The sequence below is a fragment of the Bufo gargarizans genome, chromosome 5 (assembly GCF_014858855.1).
Source record: "Bufo gargarizans isolate SCDJY-AF-19 chromosome 5, ASM1485885v1, whole genome shotgun sequence".
Classification (NCBI taxonomy): domain Eukaryota; kingdom Metazoa; phylum Chordata; class Amphibia; order Anura; family Bufonidae; genus Bufo; species Bufo gargarizans.
In genome coordinates, this window is record NC_058084.1 from 359,927,156 (window position 1) to 359,946,000 (window position 18,845).

Sequence of the window (18,845 nt, forward strand, 5' to 3'; positions counted from 1 at the left end):
GCAGCCTAGATGCGCAAAGCGGCCCAAATTCCTTTTAGGAGGGCATTTTTAGACATTTGGATCCCAGACTTCTTCTCATGCTTTCGGGCCCCTAAAAAGCCAGGGCAGTATAAATACCCCACACGTGACCCCATTTTGGAAAGAAGACACCCCAAGGTATTCAATGAGGGGCATGGCGAGTTCATAGAATTTTTTTTTTTTTTTGGCACAAGTTAGCGGCAATTTTTATTTTTTTTGTATTTTCTCACAAAGTCTCCCTTTCCGCTAACTTGGGACAAAAATTTCAATCTTTCATGGACTCAATATGCCCCTCACGGAATACCTTGGGGTGTCTTCTTTCCGAAATGGGGTCACATGTGGGGTATTTATACTGCCCTGGCATTTTAGGGGCCCTAAAGCGTGAGAAGAAGTCTGGAATCTAAATGTCTAAAAAAATTTACGCATTTGGATTCCGTGAGGGGTATGGTGAGTTCATGTGAGATTTTATTTTTTGACACAAGTTAGTGGAATATGAGACTTAGTAAGAAAAAACAAAAAAAATAAATAAAAATTTCCGCTAACTTGGGCCAAAAAAAATGTCTGAATGGAGCCTTACAGGGGGGTGATCAGGGAGTCTATATGGGGTGATCACCCCCCTGTCATTGATCACCCCCCCGTCATTGATCACCCCCCTGTAAGGCTCCATTCAGACGTCCGTATGATTTTTACGGATCCACGGATACATGGATCGGATCCGCAAAACGCATACGGACGTCTGAATGGAGCCTTACAGGGGGGTGATCAATGACAGGGGGGTGATCAATGACAGGGGGGTGATCAGGGAGTGTATATGAGGTGATCACCCCCCTGTAAGGCTGCATTCAGACGTCCGTATGCGTTTTGCGGATCCGATCCATGTATCCGTGGATCCGTAAAAATCATACGGACGTCTGAATGGAGCCTTACAGGGGGGTGATCAATGACAGGGGGGGATCAGGGAATCTATATGGGTGATCACCCGCCTGTCATTGATCACCCCCCTGTAAGGCTCCATTCAGACGTCCGTATGTGTTTTGCGGATCCGATCCATGTATCCGTGGATCCGTAAAAATCATACGGACATCTGAATGGAGCCTTACAGGGGGGTGATCAATGACAGGGGAGTGATCAATGACAGGGGGTGATCAGGGAATCTATATGGGTGATCACCCGCCTGTCATTGATCACCCCCCTGTAAGGCTCCATTCAGACGTCCGTATGTGTTTTGCGGATCCGATCCATGTATCCGTGGATCCGTAAAAATCATACGGACATCTGAATGGAGCCTTACAGGGGGCTGATCAATGACAGGGGGTGATCAGGAAATCTATATGGGTGATCACCCGCCTGTCATTGATCACCCCCCTGTAAGGCTCCATTCAGACGTCCGTATGTGTTTTGCGGATCCGATCCATGTATCCGTGGATTCGTAAAAATCATACGGACATCTGAACGGAGCCTGACAGGGGGGTGATCAATGACAGGGGGGTGATCAATGACAGGGGGGTGATCAATGACAGGGGGGTGATCAGGGAGTCTATATGGGGTGATCATGGGTGATCAGGGGTTCATAAGGGGTTCATAAGGGGTTAATAAGTGACAGGGGGGGGGGGTGTAGTGTAGTGTTTTGTGGTACTTTACACAGCTACCTGTGTCCTCTGGTGGTCGATCCAAACAAAAGGGACCACCAGAGGACCAGGTAGCAGGTATATTAGACGCTATTATCAAAACAGCGTCTAATATACCTGTTAGGGGGTTAAAAAAAAAATCACATCTCCAGCCTGCCAGCGAGCGATCGCCGCTGGCAGGCTGGAGATCCACTCGCTTACCTTCCGTTCCTGTGAGCGCGCGCCTGTGTGCGCGCGTTCACAGGAAATCTCGGCCCTCGCGAGATGACGCATATATGCGTGACTCTGCGCAGGGCTGCCGCCTCCGGACCGCACATCTGCGTTAGGCGGTCCGGTGGCGGCTAGGGATGCATCAAATGGGACATGGCAGACCAAAAACCATATGGCATTCCTTTCCTTCTGCGCCCTGCCGTGTGCCCACACAGCAGTTTTCGACCACATATGGGGTGTTTCTGTAAACTACAGAATCAGGGCAATAAATAGAGTTTTATTTGGCTGTTAACCCTTGCTTTGTTAATTCAAAAAAATGGATTAAAATGGAAAATCTGCCCAAAAAGTTAAATTCTGAAATTTCAACTACATTTTCCTTAAATTTTTGTGGAACACCTAAAGGGTTACCAAAGTTTGCAATATCAGTTTTGAATACCTTGAGGAGTGTAGTTTCTAAAATGGGGCCATATATGGGTGGTTTCTATTATATAAGCCTCACAAAGTGACTTCAGACCTGAACTGGTTGTTAAAAAGTGGGTTTTGGAAATTTTCTGAAAAAAGACTTTTAGCTTCCAAAAAAAAGAAAATGTAATTTACAAAATGATCCAAACATGAAGTAGACATATGGGAAATGTAAAGTAATAACTATTTTAGCAAAGAAATAGAAATTTTTTCCAAATTCTTGGTAAATTTGGTATTTTTTTATAAATAAAAATGAAATATTTTGACTCAAGTTTAACACTGTCATGAAATACAATATGTGACGAGAGAACAATCTGAGAATGGCTTGGATAAGTAAAAGTGTTTTAAAGTTATCACCACGTAAAGTGACACGTCAGATTTGCATAAATTGGCCTGGTCCTTAAGGTGAAAAATGGCAGGGTCCTGAAGAGGTTAAGCCTAATAATATATTGAGATTTCCTGTTCTGTTCAGGTAACTTTTCAGTAGATATCACATTATAATCACAGGCAGGCAGAATTACATTGACAGCTATCAACTCTGTATAGATAACACGGGATCCACCATTCTCAATAGGCGATATCACAGCTTACCAACTCAAAGGGGTTGTCCAGCCATTCATATAGATGACCTATCGTCAGCATAGGTCATCAATATCTGATCGGTGGGAGTCCGACACGAGACACCCTCGCCGATCAGCTGTTTGAAGAGGAGGCAGTGCTCCATGCGACCGCCGTTTCCTCTTTATTACTCTGTACTTCATCTAGGAAGAAGTGTAATATAAGTATTTGCTCCATTCAAGTGAATGGAGCTGGCACTTGTAATTACACTACACCACCGCTCCACAGGAGATTAGATGTAGTGAGAAGACTAGGTGCTCGCATGGAGCGCCGCCTCCTCGTCTCACAGTTGATCAGCAGGAGTTCTGGGTGTCGGACCACCTGCCGATCAGATATTGATGACCTATCCTGACGGAAGGTCATCAATATTAACGGCTGGACAACCCTTTCAAGTCACCAATTATGCCTAGAAAAATCTACCATAGAAGTCAATGAGGTCCCCTCCATTGTGTCTATGGCCCATGGGGCAGCTCTCAAAGAACAGGATGACTTGACATATATAAGACCTAGTGGCCAGTGTGAAATTTGTATAGTGAATTTTTTTATTACGAGACAAAGACAAAATTTCACCATTCCACCATAGTTTTTGGGGATTTTGTTTATTGCGTTCACTATCTGGTCACGTGACAAAAGCATTTAAATTCCTAAAACAGAAAGGCAGTAAAGAAGCACTAAAAACTACAAAGAAAAAACAAAACAAAGACTCTATGATGTGCCATTCTTTTATTTCTTCTGATAGAAGTTGTAAGGCTACTTTCACACTAGCGTTCGAGCGGATCCGTTCTGAACGGATCCGCTCATATTAATGCAGACGGTGGCTCAGTTCAGAACGGATCCGTCTGCATTATAACTAAGTGTGAAAGTAGCCTGAGCGGATCCGTTCAGACTTTACATTGAAAGTCAATGGGGGACGGATCCGCTTGAAGATTGAGCCATATGGTGTCATCTTCAAGCGGATCCGTCCCCATTGACTTCCATTATAAGTCGGAACGGATCCGCTCGCCTCCGCACGGCCAGGCGGACACCCGAACGCTGCTTGCAGCGTTCAGGTGTCCGCTCACTGAGCTGAGCGGAGGCTGAGCGCTGGCAGACGGATGCATTCTGAGCGGATCCGCCTCCACTGAGAATGCATTAGGGCCAGACGGCTGCGTTCAGGGCCGCTCGTGAGCCCCTTCAAACGGAGCTCACGAGCGGACACCTGAACGCAGGTGTGAAAGTAGCCTTAATCAATTACAAGAAGTTTGCAATGACGGCCCAGATGGTTGTTACCAGTTGGAGGGGGGTGTCCCTGCACAGTCTCACATTATCCCATCAGTGCTATGATTGTCAGACTATGCAGGAGCACCCCTCCCCCCCCAACTGGTAACACCCATCTGGGCCTTCAAAGCAAACAGCTAGCAATTCATTCAAAACTTCTAGGAGGAAGAATAAAGGGGAGGTCCAGAAGGGGAGGTCCTCTTTAACCTCAATTGTTGGTAAACTGAAGGTTTTCTAAGAGATGCAATCCTAAAATATCTCAATAAAAATAAGTGTATAACGCATATATCAGCACAGGTTTATAGCTATGGCACTTACTAATAAAGGCTTAGTTGATGTTGGGCGCCATTTTCTCTGCTTCGTAAGCCATGTCCCTTTGTAAAGCAAGTCTATTTGCTAAACATGACTGCTGATGGAGAGTCATATGCCCAGATATGTCACTCAGACATGTCATTCAGTCTTCTCCATTCAAATACACTACACCTGCCATCAGCACTTGATGGTTGGGAGTGTGTTAGGATGGAGGAGTCCAAGTGAGGTGTCTAGTCACATGACCCTCTATCAGCGGCCATCTTATGGACAGGACATCTATGCGGACAGCACAGAAGATTTGCCCTATAAGGACATGGATAATGAAGCAGCACAGAATGGCAACAAAGACTATATTAGTATGTGCCATATAGTCACCGTACATACACATAGGAAACATTCTGTTTCAGACCAATGAAATTAAAATTTGAGAACAGAAAGAGTTAGGTTCCATTCACACATCCGCAATTTCGTTCCGCATTTTGCGGAACGGAATTGTGGACCCATTCATTTCTATGAGGCAGCACGGGTCTGCAATTCCGTTCCCGAAAAAAATAGAACATGTCCTATTCTTGTCCGCAGTTGCGGACAAGATTAGGCATTTTCTATTAAGTGCCGGCGATGTGCGGTCCGCAAAATGCGGAACACACATCACCGATGTCCGTGTTTTGCAGATCTGCAAGACCCACACGGACGTGTGAATGGACCCTAACTCTTGATATTAGCATTTGTAGGATAATTCGGAGAGTTGGTGGCACTTACGGGTCCAGAACCTTCCCAAGTTGATGCTGTGAACGTTCCCGGAAATCATCGACTCTTTTTGAAACTATGTTAGCTGCTTCATTCCTAAAACACAGACGTTTTCAGGTCATTATTTTCTAATATATCTGCTTATTGTTTATTGAGTTTATGAAAAGAATAAAAGGGCAATGGTTTTCATAGAAAATGTTTATATTGTGAACCCTTGAAGGGTAATGCCATACAAGGTACATCTTGTACTAAGATTGCTTCGGGTTATCTTAATAAATAAGGGTTACTTACAGCAGCTATAACAAAATAAAGCCCAACAATACATACAGTCCAGTGCTGAAGAACCTACTTTTTCATTTCCTGAAGCCACCTTAAGCTTCGTGCAACATTTCGGCCATCATTAAAGTGAGGCGTCTCAATTCCAAACCTGGTGTCCTTTTTATATTTTGTCCAGTCATATTTTCTGTTTCTTATCTCCCCTAAGATATAAGGAACCGTATTAATACCTTAATACAAAATAAACTTACAAAATAAAATGAGAAATAAAAGCTGCAACTTGGTCCCTCATTTACGAACAGAAATCTTATATCTATATCCAATGTTTCTGCTATATAAAAACAACTAGAGATGGGTGAATTGATTCTAATAAGTAGATTTGTCTCATTAACCAGACTTTCAGCTGTGGTGGGGCTGTCTCCCCAGGTGAAGAAGTGTCCACCTACCGTATGATTGACAAGGACTGACATCCTGGGTGACCCTGCCAATCTTCTGCCTGTGCCACTGCCAAAGCTCATATTCGGTTGCGGAAGCAGCTATTGTGCATGTGCTGCTACACTTCTGGGTAGCAGCGCATGCGCAGTAGCTGCTCCCGAGCCTAAATTTAAGCTTCAGCAGCACAGGCAGGAGAATGACAGGGTCACCCAGGTTGTCCGGCCCTGTCAATCATACGGTAGGTGGACAGCCCCACCACAGCTGAAGAAGTCTGGCTAATGAGACAAATTGATTCTCTCATCTCTACAGCCAACCAATATAAAGTATATAATATTAGGTGGCACTACAGCAGGTTGCCACAATGTAACGTTAAGGGTGCATTCACACGACTATGTATATTGCGGTCCACAAAACACGGATCCGCAAAATACAGTTGACATCTCTGTGACGTCTGGAAGACATCTGTGTACTTTCTGCATCCGGAAGTCCATTCCGCTAAAGATAGAACATGTCCAATTCTTGGCCGTAGGAATGGGTCCACATAAAAAACGGATGCAACACGGATGTCACACAGACGTCATGTGTGTTTTGCGGACCACAAAAAACATATGGTCGTGTGAATGCACCCTTAACATTACATTGTGGCAACCTGCTATAGTGCCTTCACCTATATATAGGTTGGTTGTAGAGATGAGCGAATACACAAAATTGTGTGAATGTACCCAAAAAGAATTCTTATATACTGCTTGTTATTTTTTATGTTAAGCAGTGAACACATCACAATCCGGATCTATATTTCACATACATGTCTGCAGCATTTGCTGACATATGTCAACATGCTCATAGACTATCCCTGGCCAAAGGTGTGGTATATGAGATCAAACATAATATCAGCCATGATGTAAACAGGACCTTAAAAAGGACCCGTTTAAAGAGATCCTGTCACCGCTCCTGACATGTCTATTTTAGTAACTACATGCATTCCCCGTGAAATAACCATTCTGAGGCATTTATTCTTATGACTCTATGTTGTTCCATTCCTTTATTATTCCTGCTAGAAGTTATGAATGAATTTCTAGCAGTCTGCAGTAAGGGTACAGGGGGGGGGTGGTAACCAGTTGGGGGGGGGAGTGTACCTGCACAGACTCACTGTATCCAATCAGTGCTGCCATTTTCAGACTGTGCAGGTACATACACCAAACAGGTTACCACCCCTCTGTACCCTTACTGCAGACTGCTAGCAATTAGCAGTAGATCTAGTAGAAATAATACAGAAATGACACAACATAAAGCCATAAGAATAGATGCTCCAGAATTGTTATTACATGGGGAATGCAAGTACAGTAGTTACTAAAAACATACATGTCACAGGTCTTCTTTAACCCCTTCTCAACATCTGCCATACATGTACAGGGCAGCGGGAAGTTATGGGGACCCAATGGCTGGTAAATGGCAGCCCAATGCCTTCCACATGCAGCTGCCAATGCCTTCCACATGCATCAGAGCCAGCTTTAGAAGCCTATGACACCCAGTCTCCTGTATTGTAATGCATTGTAGCGGGGATCAGACTCACAAAAGTTGATGTCCCACAGTGGGACAAAAAAAAAAAGTTCAAAAAGTGGATTTTATTAATACAAAATTAAAAGTTACAAGCAAAAATAAAAAAATCACCCTTTCCCCTCATCAATAAAAATGAATGTAAAAAATAAAATGAAAAATAAATACGAATACACGTTAGGTATCGGCACGTCCTTAATGACCGGCTTTATCAAAATGTTACATGATCTACATTATTTTCTTACAAATTTGAAAAATTACTTTTTAAAATTCTAAGCCTTCTAACTTCCTAAAAAATTAAATGACATTTACAAAATGATGCCAACATAAAGTATACATATGGTGAATGTTAATTTAAGTATTTTATGAGGTATCACAATCTTAAAAGCAGAGAAATTCAAATGTAAAAAAAATATCAATTTAAAAAAAAAAAAAATCCGTTAATTTTGGATTTTTTTTATAAAGGTAAAACATATCGACTTAAATTTACCTTTACCATAAAGTACAATTGTTCACGAAAAAACAATCTCAGAATTGCTTGGATAAGTAAACCCATTCCAAAGCTATTACCACATAAAGTGACACATATCTGAATTGCAAAAATAGGCTCTATCAGCAAGTTGAAAAATGTTTGTCTCCTAAAGGGGTTAAATATTCAACGCTAGCTCCTTGCCTGAATTAGTGGCTGTTTTGCTGTTTCCTTTGGTGTTTATTTTATTTGTCTGGGCATCCTTTGCCCTCCAGTTTATGAGATACGCCAAGATATTGTCCTAGGTACTTCTGGTGCCCTATATGTAAATTTTTAGTGGTTTGCCAAAAGGGGTGGCTCCCACAAGTCTTCTACTGAGGTGGAGTCATCTTCATCATTCTGAGCGCCAATATATTTAGAGAGAGATCATACTGATGAAGCTGTGATTGGACGGTGTTAGAGCGTGAAGCTTTTTGAATCTTTTGTCTGGACACAAGATATGTTCCAGGTATGAACTACAGAATCAATCTATTGTATATTTATTAGAGCACGGTACATTCAGTTTGCAAATTTTTTATGTATATAATTATTACTTTCTGGATCATGCATATTTCATGTTAAACAGTACTCCAGTGGAAGTCAGCACACGGAATACGCTTAAAAGGGAATCTCATCAGCAACACCCTATCAAACTGTTGGCATAGACACATACAGGGAGTGCAGAATTATTAGGCAAGTTGTATTTTTGAGGATTAATTTTATTATTGAACAACAACCATGTTCTCAATGAACCCAAAAAACTAATTAATATCAAAGCTGAATATTTTTGGAAGTAGTTTTTAGTTTGTTTTTAGTTTTAGCTATTTTAGGGGGATATCTGTGTGTGCAGGTGACTATTACTGTGCATAATTATTAGGCAACTTAACAAAAAAACATATACCCATTTCAATTATTTATTTTTACCAGTGAAACCAATATAACATCTCAACATTCACAAATATACATTTCTGACATTCAAAAACAAAACAAAAACAAATCAGTGACCAATATAGCCACCTTTCTTTGCAAGGACACTCAAAAGCCTGCCATCCATGGATTCTGTCAGTGTTTTGATCTGTTCACCATCAACATTGCGTGCAGCAGCAACCACAGCCTCCCAGACACTGTTCAGAGAGGTGTACTGTTTTCCCTCCTTGTAAATCTCACATTTGATGATGGACCACAGGTTCTCAATGGGGTTCAGATCAGGTGAACAAGGAGGCCATGTCATTAGATTTTCTTCTTTTATACCCTTTCTTGCCAGCCACGCTGTGGAGTACTTGGACGCGTGTGATGGAGCATTGTCCTGCATGAAAATCATGTTTTTCTTGAAGGATGCAGACTTCTTCCTTTACCACTTCTTGAAGAAGGTGTCTTCCAGAAACTGGCAGTAGGACTGGGAGTTGAGCTTGACTCCATCCTCAACCCGAAAAGGCCCCACAAGCTCATCTTTGATGATACCAGCCCAAACCAGTACTCCACCTCCACCTTGCTGGCGTCTGAGTCAGACTGGAGCTCTCTGCCCTTTACCAATCCAGCCACGGGCCCATCCATCTGGCCCATCAAGACTCACTCATTTCATCAGTCCATAAAACCTTAGAAAAATCAGTCTTGAGATATTTCTCGGCCCAGTCTTGACGTTTCAGCTTGTGTGTCTTGTTCAGTGGTGGTCGTCTTTCAGCCTTTCTTACCTTGGCCATGTCTCTGAGTATTGCACACCTAGTGCTTTTGGGCACTCCAGTGATGTTGCAGGTGGCAAGTGGCATCTTGGCAGCTGCACGCTTGACTTTTCTCAGTTCATGGGCAGTTATTTTGCGCCTTGGTTTTTCCACACGCTTCTTGCGACCCTGTTGACTATTTTGAATGAAACGCTTGATTGTTCGATGATCACGCTTCAGAAGCTTTGCAATTTTAAGAGTGCTGCATCCCTCTGCAAGATATCTCACTATTTTTGACTTTTCTGAGCCTGTCAAGTCCTTCTTTTGACCCATTTTGCCTAATAATTATGCACACCTGATATAGGGTGTTGATGTCATTAGACCACACCCCTTCTCATTACAGAGATGCACATCACCTAATATGCTTAATTGGTAGTAGGCTTTCGAGCCTATACAGCTTGGAGTAAGACAACATGCATAAAGAGGATGATGTGGTCAAAATACTCATTTGCCTAATAATTCTGCACTCCCTGTAGCTGTGTTTCACCTGATTAAAATGGTGTTTTTCTTTTCTTGATCTGAGGATCTGTTCCCAAGTTATTATACTTTTTCTTAATATGCAAATTAGGGTTAAATTGTCTTTGGTGCTATGAGGGCGTCACCATTGCTCTTGTTGCAACCAAGCTACACTCCTTTCTGTGGCCAGCCCCTCTCTGGGAGTGCAGCTTGGGTGCAACAAGAGCAATGGTGACACCCTTACTGCACCAAAGGCTCAATTTGTACATTAAAAAAAAGCATCATAACTCAAGAACGGAGCCTCAGATCAACAAAAGAAAGTAGAATATAGACTTACCAGTAAATAGTTTTCCAGGAGTCCGACATGACAGCACACATGGAGGATGTCCTTATATACCTCTAAAGGGACAGGAAGCACGGAGAGGTTAAAAGCCTCCCCTCCAACACCAGTGTTTTTAAATCATCACAACGGTCAAGCAGCAAATAAATAAATATATATATATATATATATTCTCGAGAAATAAACCATATATCTTTAGAGAGAAATAAGTAGGGTGCTGGCATGTCGGACTCCTGGAAAACGAATTACCGGTAAGTCTAAATTCTACTTTCCAGGATGTCCTCCATGACAGCACACATGGGGCAATACCAGATAATACTACTTTAGGGAGGAACCACAGCCTGTAGGACTTTATGTCTAATGGCTAAGTCTCTATTAGCAGATAGGTCTAGTCTGCAGAAGGTTTGAAAACTAGACCAGGTAGCTGCCCTGCAGATTTGTTCCACTGAGGCATTAGCTCTTTCTGCCCAAGAAGCGGCCACAGCTCGAGTAGAATGGGCTGTGACTTTGAATGGGCAGTCTTTGTTCTGGGAAGTATAATCTTGCTGGATTGTTGATTTAATCCATCTTGCAATAGATTTTCACGAATTGTACAAACAAAGCTGAATCTTTCCTGAAGGGGCGAGTGACTTCTAAATATTGTATTACTGAACGACGAACATCTAGAGTATGAAAACATTGTTCTTTCATATTCATCAGATCTGTACAAAAAGAGGGTAGAATTTTTTTCTGGTTACGATGAAAAGATGAGACGACTTTTGACATAAAAGTTGGGTCCTATTTTAAGATTACTCTGTCATCCAGAATCCTCATATATGGTTTTCTTGAAGAGAGAGCCTGTATCTCTCCTACTCTCCTTGCCAATGTTATGGCCACTAGAAATACTGTTTTGAAAGAGAGTATTTTTATTTCACAGTTTTCTAAAGGTTCAAAAGGAGGATTACATAGGTGCTTCAATACTAGTGACAAGTTCCAAGGAGGAACTGACTTTCTTATCAAAAGCCGGATCCTGGAGATGGCACGAGAAAATGTTTTCCTCCAATTGTGCTCTGCTAGATGGAAGTCAAGAAACCAACTTAAAGGCGAAATCTGAACTTTTATAGTACTGGACCTGAGACCCATGTCAAAACCTTCCTGCAGAAATTCTAGAATGTCCTGAATAGGAGGGGAAACTAACTCTTTTTGAAGAGAAACAGACCAGAAACTGAATTTCTTCCAAATGTTACTGTAGATGGCAGAAGTAACCTTCTTGTGACTTTGTAGTATGGTTGTTATAACTCTTTCTGACAGGCCCCTGGCTCGTAGTATCTGCTCTCCAGAAACCATGCTGCCAGCTTCAACCTGTGCACTTGTGAATGCCAAAGAGGCCGCTGAGACAATACGTCTTCTTCTGGGGGAAGAAAGAAGGGTTCCTCCAATGCCAAGTTCTTTAGAATTGGAAACCAGCTTTGCTTCGGCCAATATGGAGCTATTAGGACCAGAGTTACACATTCTGACCTCAGCTTTTTCAGGATTGGCCCAATTAGAGGAAAAGGCAGGAAGGCATAGGCCAGATCCATATCCCAACTCTGAGACAAAGCATCTACTGCCACTGGTCTGTCCCACGGATTCAGTGAGAAGAAAAAAAACGGAAGAAGGGTATCTTTTCTTGTGGCAAAGAGGTCCAATTGAGGAGTCCCCTATTTCTTGCAAAGTACATGAAATACCTATTTTTTGAGACACCAATCCCTGAATGTATGGAATGTCTGCTTAAGAAATCTGCGGTCACATTTTTATCTCCTTTCAGGTGGATTGCTGAAACTGACAGTACATTTTTCTCTGTCCAGCTGAATATCCGATCTGATAAATGCTGAAGGGGCGGAAATCTCGGACCCCCCTCCCCACCTTGATGTTTCAGGAATGATACTATTGCAATGTTGTCTGAGAGAACCCGTACATGTAGGCCCTTTAGAAGATTTTCCACTTTTAGGAAAGCTTTCAAGACTGCTCTCAACTCCCTGAAGTTTGAGGACCTTTGGTAGACCTTTGGTTGTGACCCCAGGGACCCTGGAAGTATAAGTCCTGCACCTGGGCTCCCCAGCCAGACTTACTGGCATCTGTTGTTACTAGAATCTGAGGTTCTTAAGTCCATGGAAATCACAATGATAAGTTCTCTGGATTTATCCACCATGAAAGACTCCGTCTTAGCGTCTGATCCAAAGTATTTAGATCTGGGTTCCAACAAATGAGAACTGTTTTCTGCGAAGGTCTTGAATGGAATTGACTAGACCAGACTTCTTTCCTTTGGAATAAGGAAATCTGGCGCATATTTGCCTGTTTTTCTATCGGCAGAAATTAACGTTGTTTTTCCGAGTTCAATAGGGTTCCTAGTTTCTGGAATAAGGTTAGATTTTTCTAGGTTTATGATTCATTACAAGCGGGAAAGACTTGACAAGGTGAGTTCCAGCTGTTTAATTAGAATGGTGGCAGATGGACCTGTCAATAGGAAGTTGTCCAGATAAGGTATAATTATTATACCCTCTTCTTTTCTCAACCAGGACACAACGTCTGCTACTATTTTTGTAAAGATTCTTGGTGCTGAGGATAGGCTGAAGGGTAGACACTGGAACTGGAAATGTTGAATGGATGAATCCATCTGAACCGCAAATCTCAGAAATTTTTGATGCTCTGGAAATATTGGGACATTATAATAAACATCTTTTAAGTCCACTGTGCACATTTCCGCTCCTGGACAAATCAACTGAATTGCAAATTTATTGATTCCATTTTGAATCGTCGATATTTCACCCACTGAATCAGTATTTTTAGGTTTAGAATGGATCGATATGTCCTATTTGACCTTTTTACAAAAAAAAAACAAAACTCTTGAGTAATGTCCCAGACCGATTTCTTCTGGTGGTACTGGCTTGATGGCTTGCAGACGCAATAGTTTTTCCAAATCTGACATTATTGCAGAATTCTGTTCTGGTTGAGCAAAATGTCACAACAAATTTCCTTGGTGAGGATATAAAAATTCTATTCTGTATCCTTCTGTCACGAATCAGCGGGTGTGAAGCCACTGTGCCATGTGTACTACCTCCTCTAAGGGCATTGTCTAAGTAAACCCCTGGATCTTCACAGTACCCCTGATGGTGGGGATAGACTTTTCCAAGGGGAACACCAGGTCGCTACCTCTTGAGGAGGATAGGCACACGAGGCAGCTGGTCCAGGTACACCAGGAGATACCAGAGGTGCAGGACTGAAGGATGAGGCCGAGGCGTAGTCAGACAGACAAAAGGTCAGGGCAGGCGGCACAGGTCAGGCAATCCAGGTTGGCAACAGGAGATTCAATGCAAGCAGATCGGGATCTAACAGGTAGCATAGTCCAGGAATACAGATACGAGTTAGGAACACTAGCGGAAACCAGGAAGCATAGTAGGACACAAGGACCTTGACACTGAGGCATCTGGGAAGGGGGCTGGGCTACATATATGCACAGGAGGGCTAGGATAGGCCAGCAAGGTCACATGACCTAACCCATAAAGCCCAGGAAGTGACACGCGCCGCACCTTAAGGAAGTGCTGCAGGAAACAAACAGCAAGCATGCTGTGGCCGAGGCTGAGAGCAAACTGTGGAGCGGATTCCAGAACAGCACCCACACAGACAGAGCCCAGGACTGCAGCAGTGAATGGGAAGCACCGGCTGTGCGCTGCTGTTACACCTTCTTCTATTATTTTTGAAATCCAAGTATTGTGAGTAATTTTTCTCCACTGTGGAAGGAAGGTTTTCAGTCTTCCTCCCACTGGAAGAACGTCATTGTTTTTGTTATGTAGTATTGGGATTGCCATATTTCACCTTAAGGACCAGGCCATTTTTTGCAAATCTGACGTGTCAATTTATGTGGTGATAACTTTAAAATGCTTTTTCTTATCCAGGCCATTCTAAGAATGTTTTCTCATCACATATTGTACTTCATGACAGTGGTAAAATGGAGTCAAAAAATTTTCATTTTTATTTATGAAAAATTACCAAATTTACCAAAAATTGTAAAACAAATTTCAAATTTTCGAATTTAAATTTCTCTACTTTTATCATAGATAGTGATACCTCCAAAAATAGACATTACTTTTCATTCCCCAGCAAATCTTAAAATTTTTAAAATTTCCAAAACCTACTTTTTAAGTCACTTTGTGAGGCTTACATAATAGAAACCACCCCAAATTGACCCCATTTTAGAAACTACACCCCTCAAGGCATTCAAAACTGATTTTACAACCCTTGCTAACCCTTTAGGTGTTCCATAAGAATGGAAAATGGAGATAAGATTTCAGAATTTCACTTTTTGGGCAGATTTTCCATTTTAATCCATTTTTTCCAGTAACAAAGCAAGGTTTAACAGCCAAACAAAACTCAATGTATTGCCCTGATTCTTTAGTTTACAGAAACACTCCATATGTGGTGGTAAACTGCTATATGGGCACACGGCAGGGCGCAGAAGAAAAGGAACGCCATATGGTTTTTGGAAGGCAAATTTTGCTGGACTGGTTTTTTGACACCATGTCCCATTTGAAGCCCCTTTGATGCACCCCTAGAGTAGAGATTCCAAAAATGTGACCCCATTTTGGAAACTATAGGATAAGGTGGCACTTTTGTGAGGCAAGGTAACAAACAATAGCTGTTTTGGCACAGTTTTTATTTTTTGTTATTTACAACGTTCATCTGACAGGTTAGATCATGTGGTATTTTTATAGAGCAGGTTGTTACGGACGCGACAATACCAAATATGACTACTTTGGTTGTTTGTTTCAATTTTACATAAAAAGGCATTTTTGAAAACAAAATATTTTTTAGTGTCTCCACATGTCCACATTCTGAAAGCCGTAGTTTTTTGCATTTTTTTGGGGCGACTGTATAATGTAGGGACTAATTTTTTTTGGTATGAGATGACGGTTTGATTGGTACTATTTTGGGGTGCGTAAGACTTTTTGATAGCTTGGTATTACACTTTTTGTGATGTGAAGTGACAAAAAATAACTTTTTGACACTTTTTTTTTTTACGGTGTTCATCTGAGGGGTTAGGTCATGTGATATTTTTATACAGCAGGTTCTTTCGGATGCAGTGATTCCTAATATGTATACTTTTTTCATTTACTTAAGTTTTACACAATAACAGCATTTTTTAAACAAAAAAAATTATGTTAAAGTGTCTCCATATTCTGAGAGCCATAGTTTTTTTTATTTTTTGGACGATTCTCTTATGTAGGGGATCACTTTTTGCGGGATGAAGTGACAGTTAGATTGGTACTATTGTGGGATGCATATGACTTTTTGATCGTTTGCTATTACACTTTTTGTGATGCAAGGTCACAAAAAATGGCTTTTGACACCGTTTTTAATCTTTAATTTTTTTACGGTGTTCACCTGAGGGGTTAGGTCATGTGATATTTTTATAGAGCTGGTCGTTAAGGATGTGGCGATACCTAATATGTATACTTTTTTTATTTATTTAAGTTTTACACAATAATATCATTTTTGAAACAAACAAAAAAAAAAATCATGTTTTAGTGTCTCCATATTCTGAGAGCCATAATTTTTTTATGTTTTGGGTAAAGTATATTTTTTGCAGCATGAGGTAACGGTTAGATTGGTACTATTTTGGGGGGCACACGACTTTTTGATCGCTTGGTGTTATACTTTTAGTTATGTAAGGTGACAAAAAAAAAGTTGTTTTTTTCTAAGCACAGTTTTTATTGTATTTTTTTGATGGTGTTCATTTGAGGGGTCAGTTCATATAATATTTTTAGAGCCGGTCGATACAGACGCGGCGATACCTAATAGGTCTACTTTTCTTTTTTTCCCTATATTTTTACAAATTTTTTCTACTTTATTTTGGGAAAAGGCCTTTTTTTTTTTTTTTACTTGAAACTTTAAATTGTTTTGTAAAACTTTTTTGTTACACTTCTGGGACTTCAACTTTTGGGGGTCTGATCCCCTTTACAATACTTCTGTATTGTGATGCATTGGCTGTAAGTGTATTACAGACTGTAATACACTTACAGACTGCTTTCCTGTGAGATCCAGCAGGCTGGATCTCACAGGCTCTCCTGAAAGGCAGCCATGATGCCTAAGGAAGGCATCGGGCTGCCTTCCCTGCCATCGGGTCTCCGTCACATCAGCGCAGGGACCAGATGGCTCCTTTTTCCCTCCCTCCACACATCGCACGTGCCACGTTTATTTTTTGACGGAATGTCCCCAGACCAAGTTTTAAGCCACGACGCACGTCTGGAGGCATTAAAAAGGGAATAGATTCCGCTGAAGCAACAGAGACAAACGCAGTTGCCATTATTAAGAGTGGAATGGACTTCACTGGAGGTTTTCATCTTTAGATTGTTATCTACCGTAGTTGGGAGAGCCATAAAAATAACGATCGAGACACTGAAGTAACCGAAAAATTGTTATTGATCAATGCAGAAGATACCTCCCAGGATTTTTTAAAAGACCATCTATTTTTCTATCCATAGCGTCCCTGAGTTGCGAGGAATCCTCAAGGAGGTTTTTTTAATTACTTTCTCAATTGGTATATAAATTTTCGTGGTATCCAGCCACAATTTTGTATCTTCTGCATTAAAGGCTAGACGATTCTTAAACTCCGCCCATTCCTCCAATATGAGTAATTTTAGATTTTCATTTACTGGAAAGAGTGTTTTCTTTTTTGCTTTTAGTCCACCAAACATCTCGCCCTGTATAGAACGAGGTTGGGCGACTTCCTCAACTTCCATTGTCTGACGGACAGCAGAAATGAGAACGTCTAAATGCTTGGATGAAAAAAAGAACTTTTTTCCCTCTTCCGCAGAACAAGAAGCCATTTCATCTTCCTCAATATCATCTATTTCTCCCTCTGATCTAATGTTACTAGTAGATTTAGCCTCTGAATTCGAGTCCATATCAACTCTAGGGGCCAGATTTATCATTAGCTCAAATCAGAATAATGGAGTGAAAAAGTCACACAAAAAAAAGCGCAAACGCTAAAACTGCGCACAAATTTGCGACTTTATTCTGCTCTGCACTATGCTCGCCAGTTTTATGAAAGTGGGCGTGTTTTCTTATGTAAATGAATCTCTAGACAGATTTACTATTGGGACTTTTTAAAAAGTTGCAAAAAAGTCGCAAAAAAATTCGCAATTTCACTCCAGTGAGGCCCATGTTTATCTTATGAGACTTTTTAATAGAACATGCAACTTTTTCGTAAGGACGTGCGACTTTTGTAAAGCTGCTTACTGACGGATAAACTGCTACCGTCAAACCACATTTATTACAGTCTTAAAGGGCCGATCATAAATCTGACTTGGCTGAAACTGACTTTAGCCATGTGAAAGTGGAGTGAGCTGTCAGAGTCGTGATAAATCTGGCCCTAGGTCTTTTAACATGAGACTACGGAACAGATTTGGGCATGAATTTGACCACTGAGAAGCGTACTTCCTCCTTTATAATCTTCGTAATTTCAGCTAATAAAGATGGCTGTTCTTCTTTCATCAATTTATCAATGCAGGAACTGCAAAGTCGTTTAGAGTAAGACTCTGCCAACTTCTTAAGGCTACTTTCACACTAGCGTTTCTATTTTACGGTATTGAGATCAGTCATAGGGTCTAAATACCGGGAAAAAAAACGCTTCATTCATTGTCAATGGGGACAAAACATAACTGAACAGAAAAGAATGCTCCAAAATGCATTCCGTTCCGTTCTTATACCGGAGAGCAAACCGCAGCATGCTGCAGTTTGCTTTCCGTCCTGGGATGCGGAGCAAAACAGATCCGTCATGACCCACAATGCAAGTCAATGGGGACAGATCCGTTTTCTCTGACACAATAAAAAAACAGATCCGTCCCCGGAGTTCATGAAGGATCCGTCTTGGCTATGTTAAAGATAATACAACCGGATCTGTTCATAACAAATCCAGATGGTTGTATTATCAGTAACGGAAGTATTTTTGCTGAATCCTGCCGGATCCAGCAAAAAAACGCTAGTGTGAAAGTAGCCCAACACAAGTAGCGCATCTTTTCAGTTTCTTTTTAGGCTCAGAAGGATTTTTATGCACCACATCTTTATCATCCTGAAATTACAAAACAAACTGCTAACTATGCAGAAATCCAAAAGTATTATTACAGGGCCAATATAGCAAACCTGACTTACATGAACCCGGCACAGACCAACCAGACACTGGCCCTTCCATGGTGGAGTACACAAAGATTTGATTTCCCACCATACCTTTATAGTCCTGCTTCCTGCCGCCGCCAGTCTGCTCCTCCCTCTTCTGGGTCCACTTC

The 18,845-nt window shown here is 41.4% G+C and overlaps 1 protein-coding gene across 1 annotated transcript in view; it reads right to left on the reverse strand.

The window, feature by feature from the left end:
• The window catches only part of EFHB (EF-hand domain family member B), a 70,265-nt gene that overhangs the window by 21,364 nt on the left and 30,056 nt on the right, over nucleotides 1–18,845 (reverse strand). Inside the window, exons 6-7 of the mRNA XM_044295255.1 lie at nucleotides 5,602–5,731; nucleotides 5,265–5,348 (exon numbers count right to left, since the gene is read on the reverse strand). Coding sequence (XP_044151190.1) covers nucleotides 5,265–5,348; nucleotides 5,602–5,731 — 214 coding nt within the window. The remainder of the gene's footprint in view (nucleotides 1–5,264; nucleotides 5,349–5,601; nucleotides 5,732–18,845) is intronic.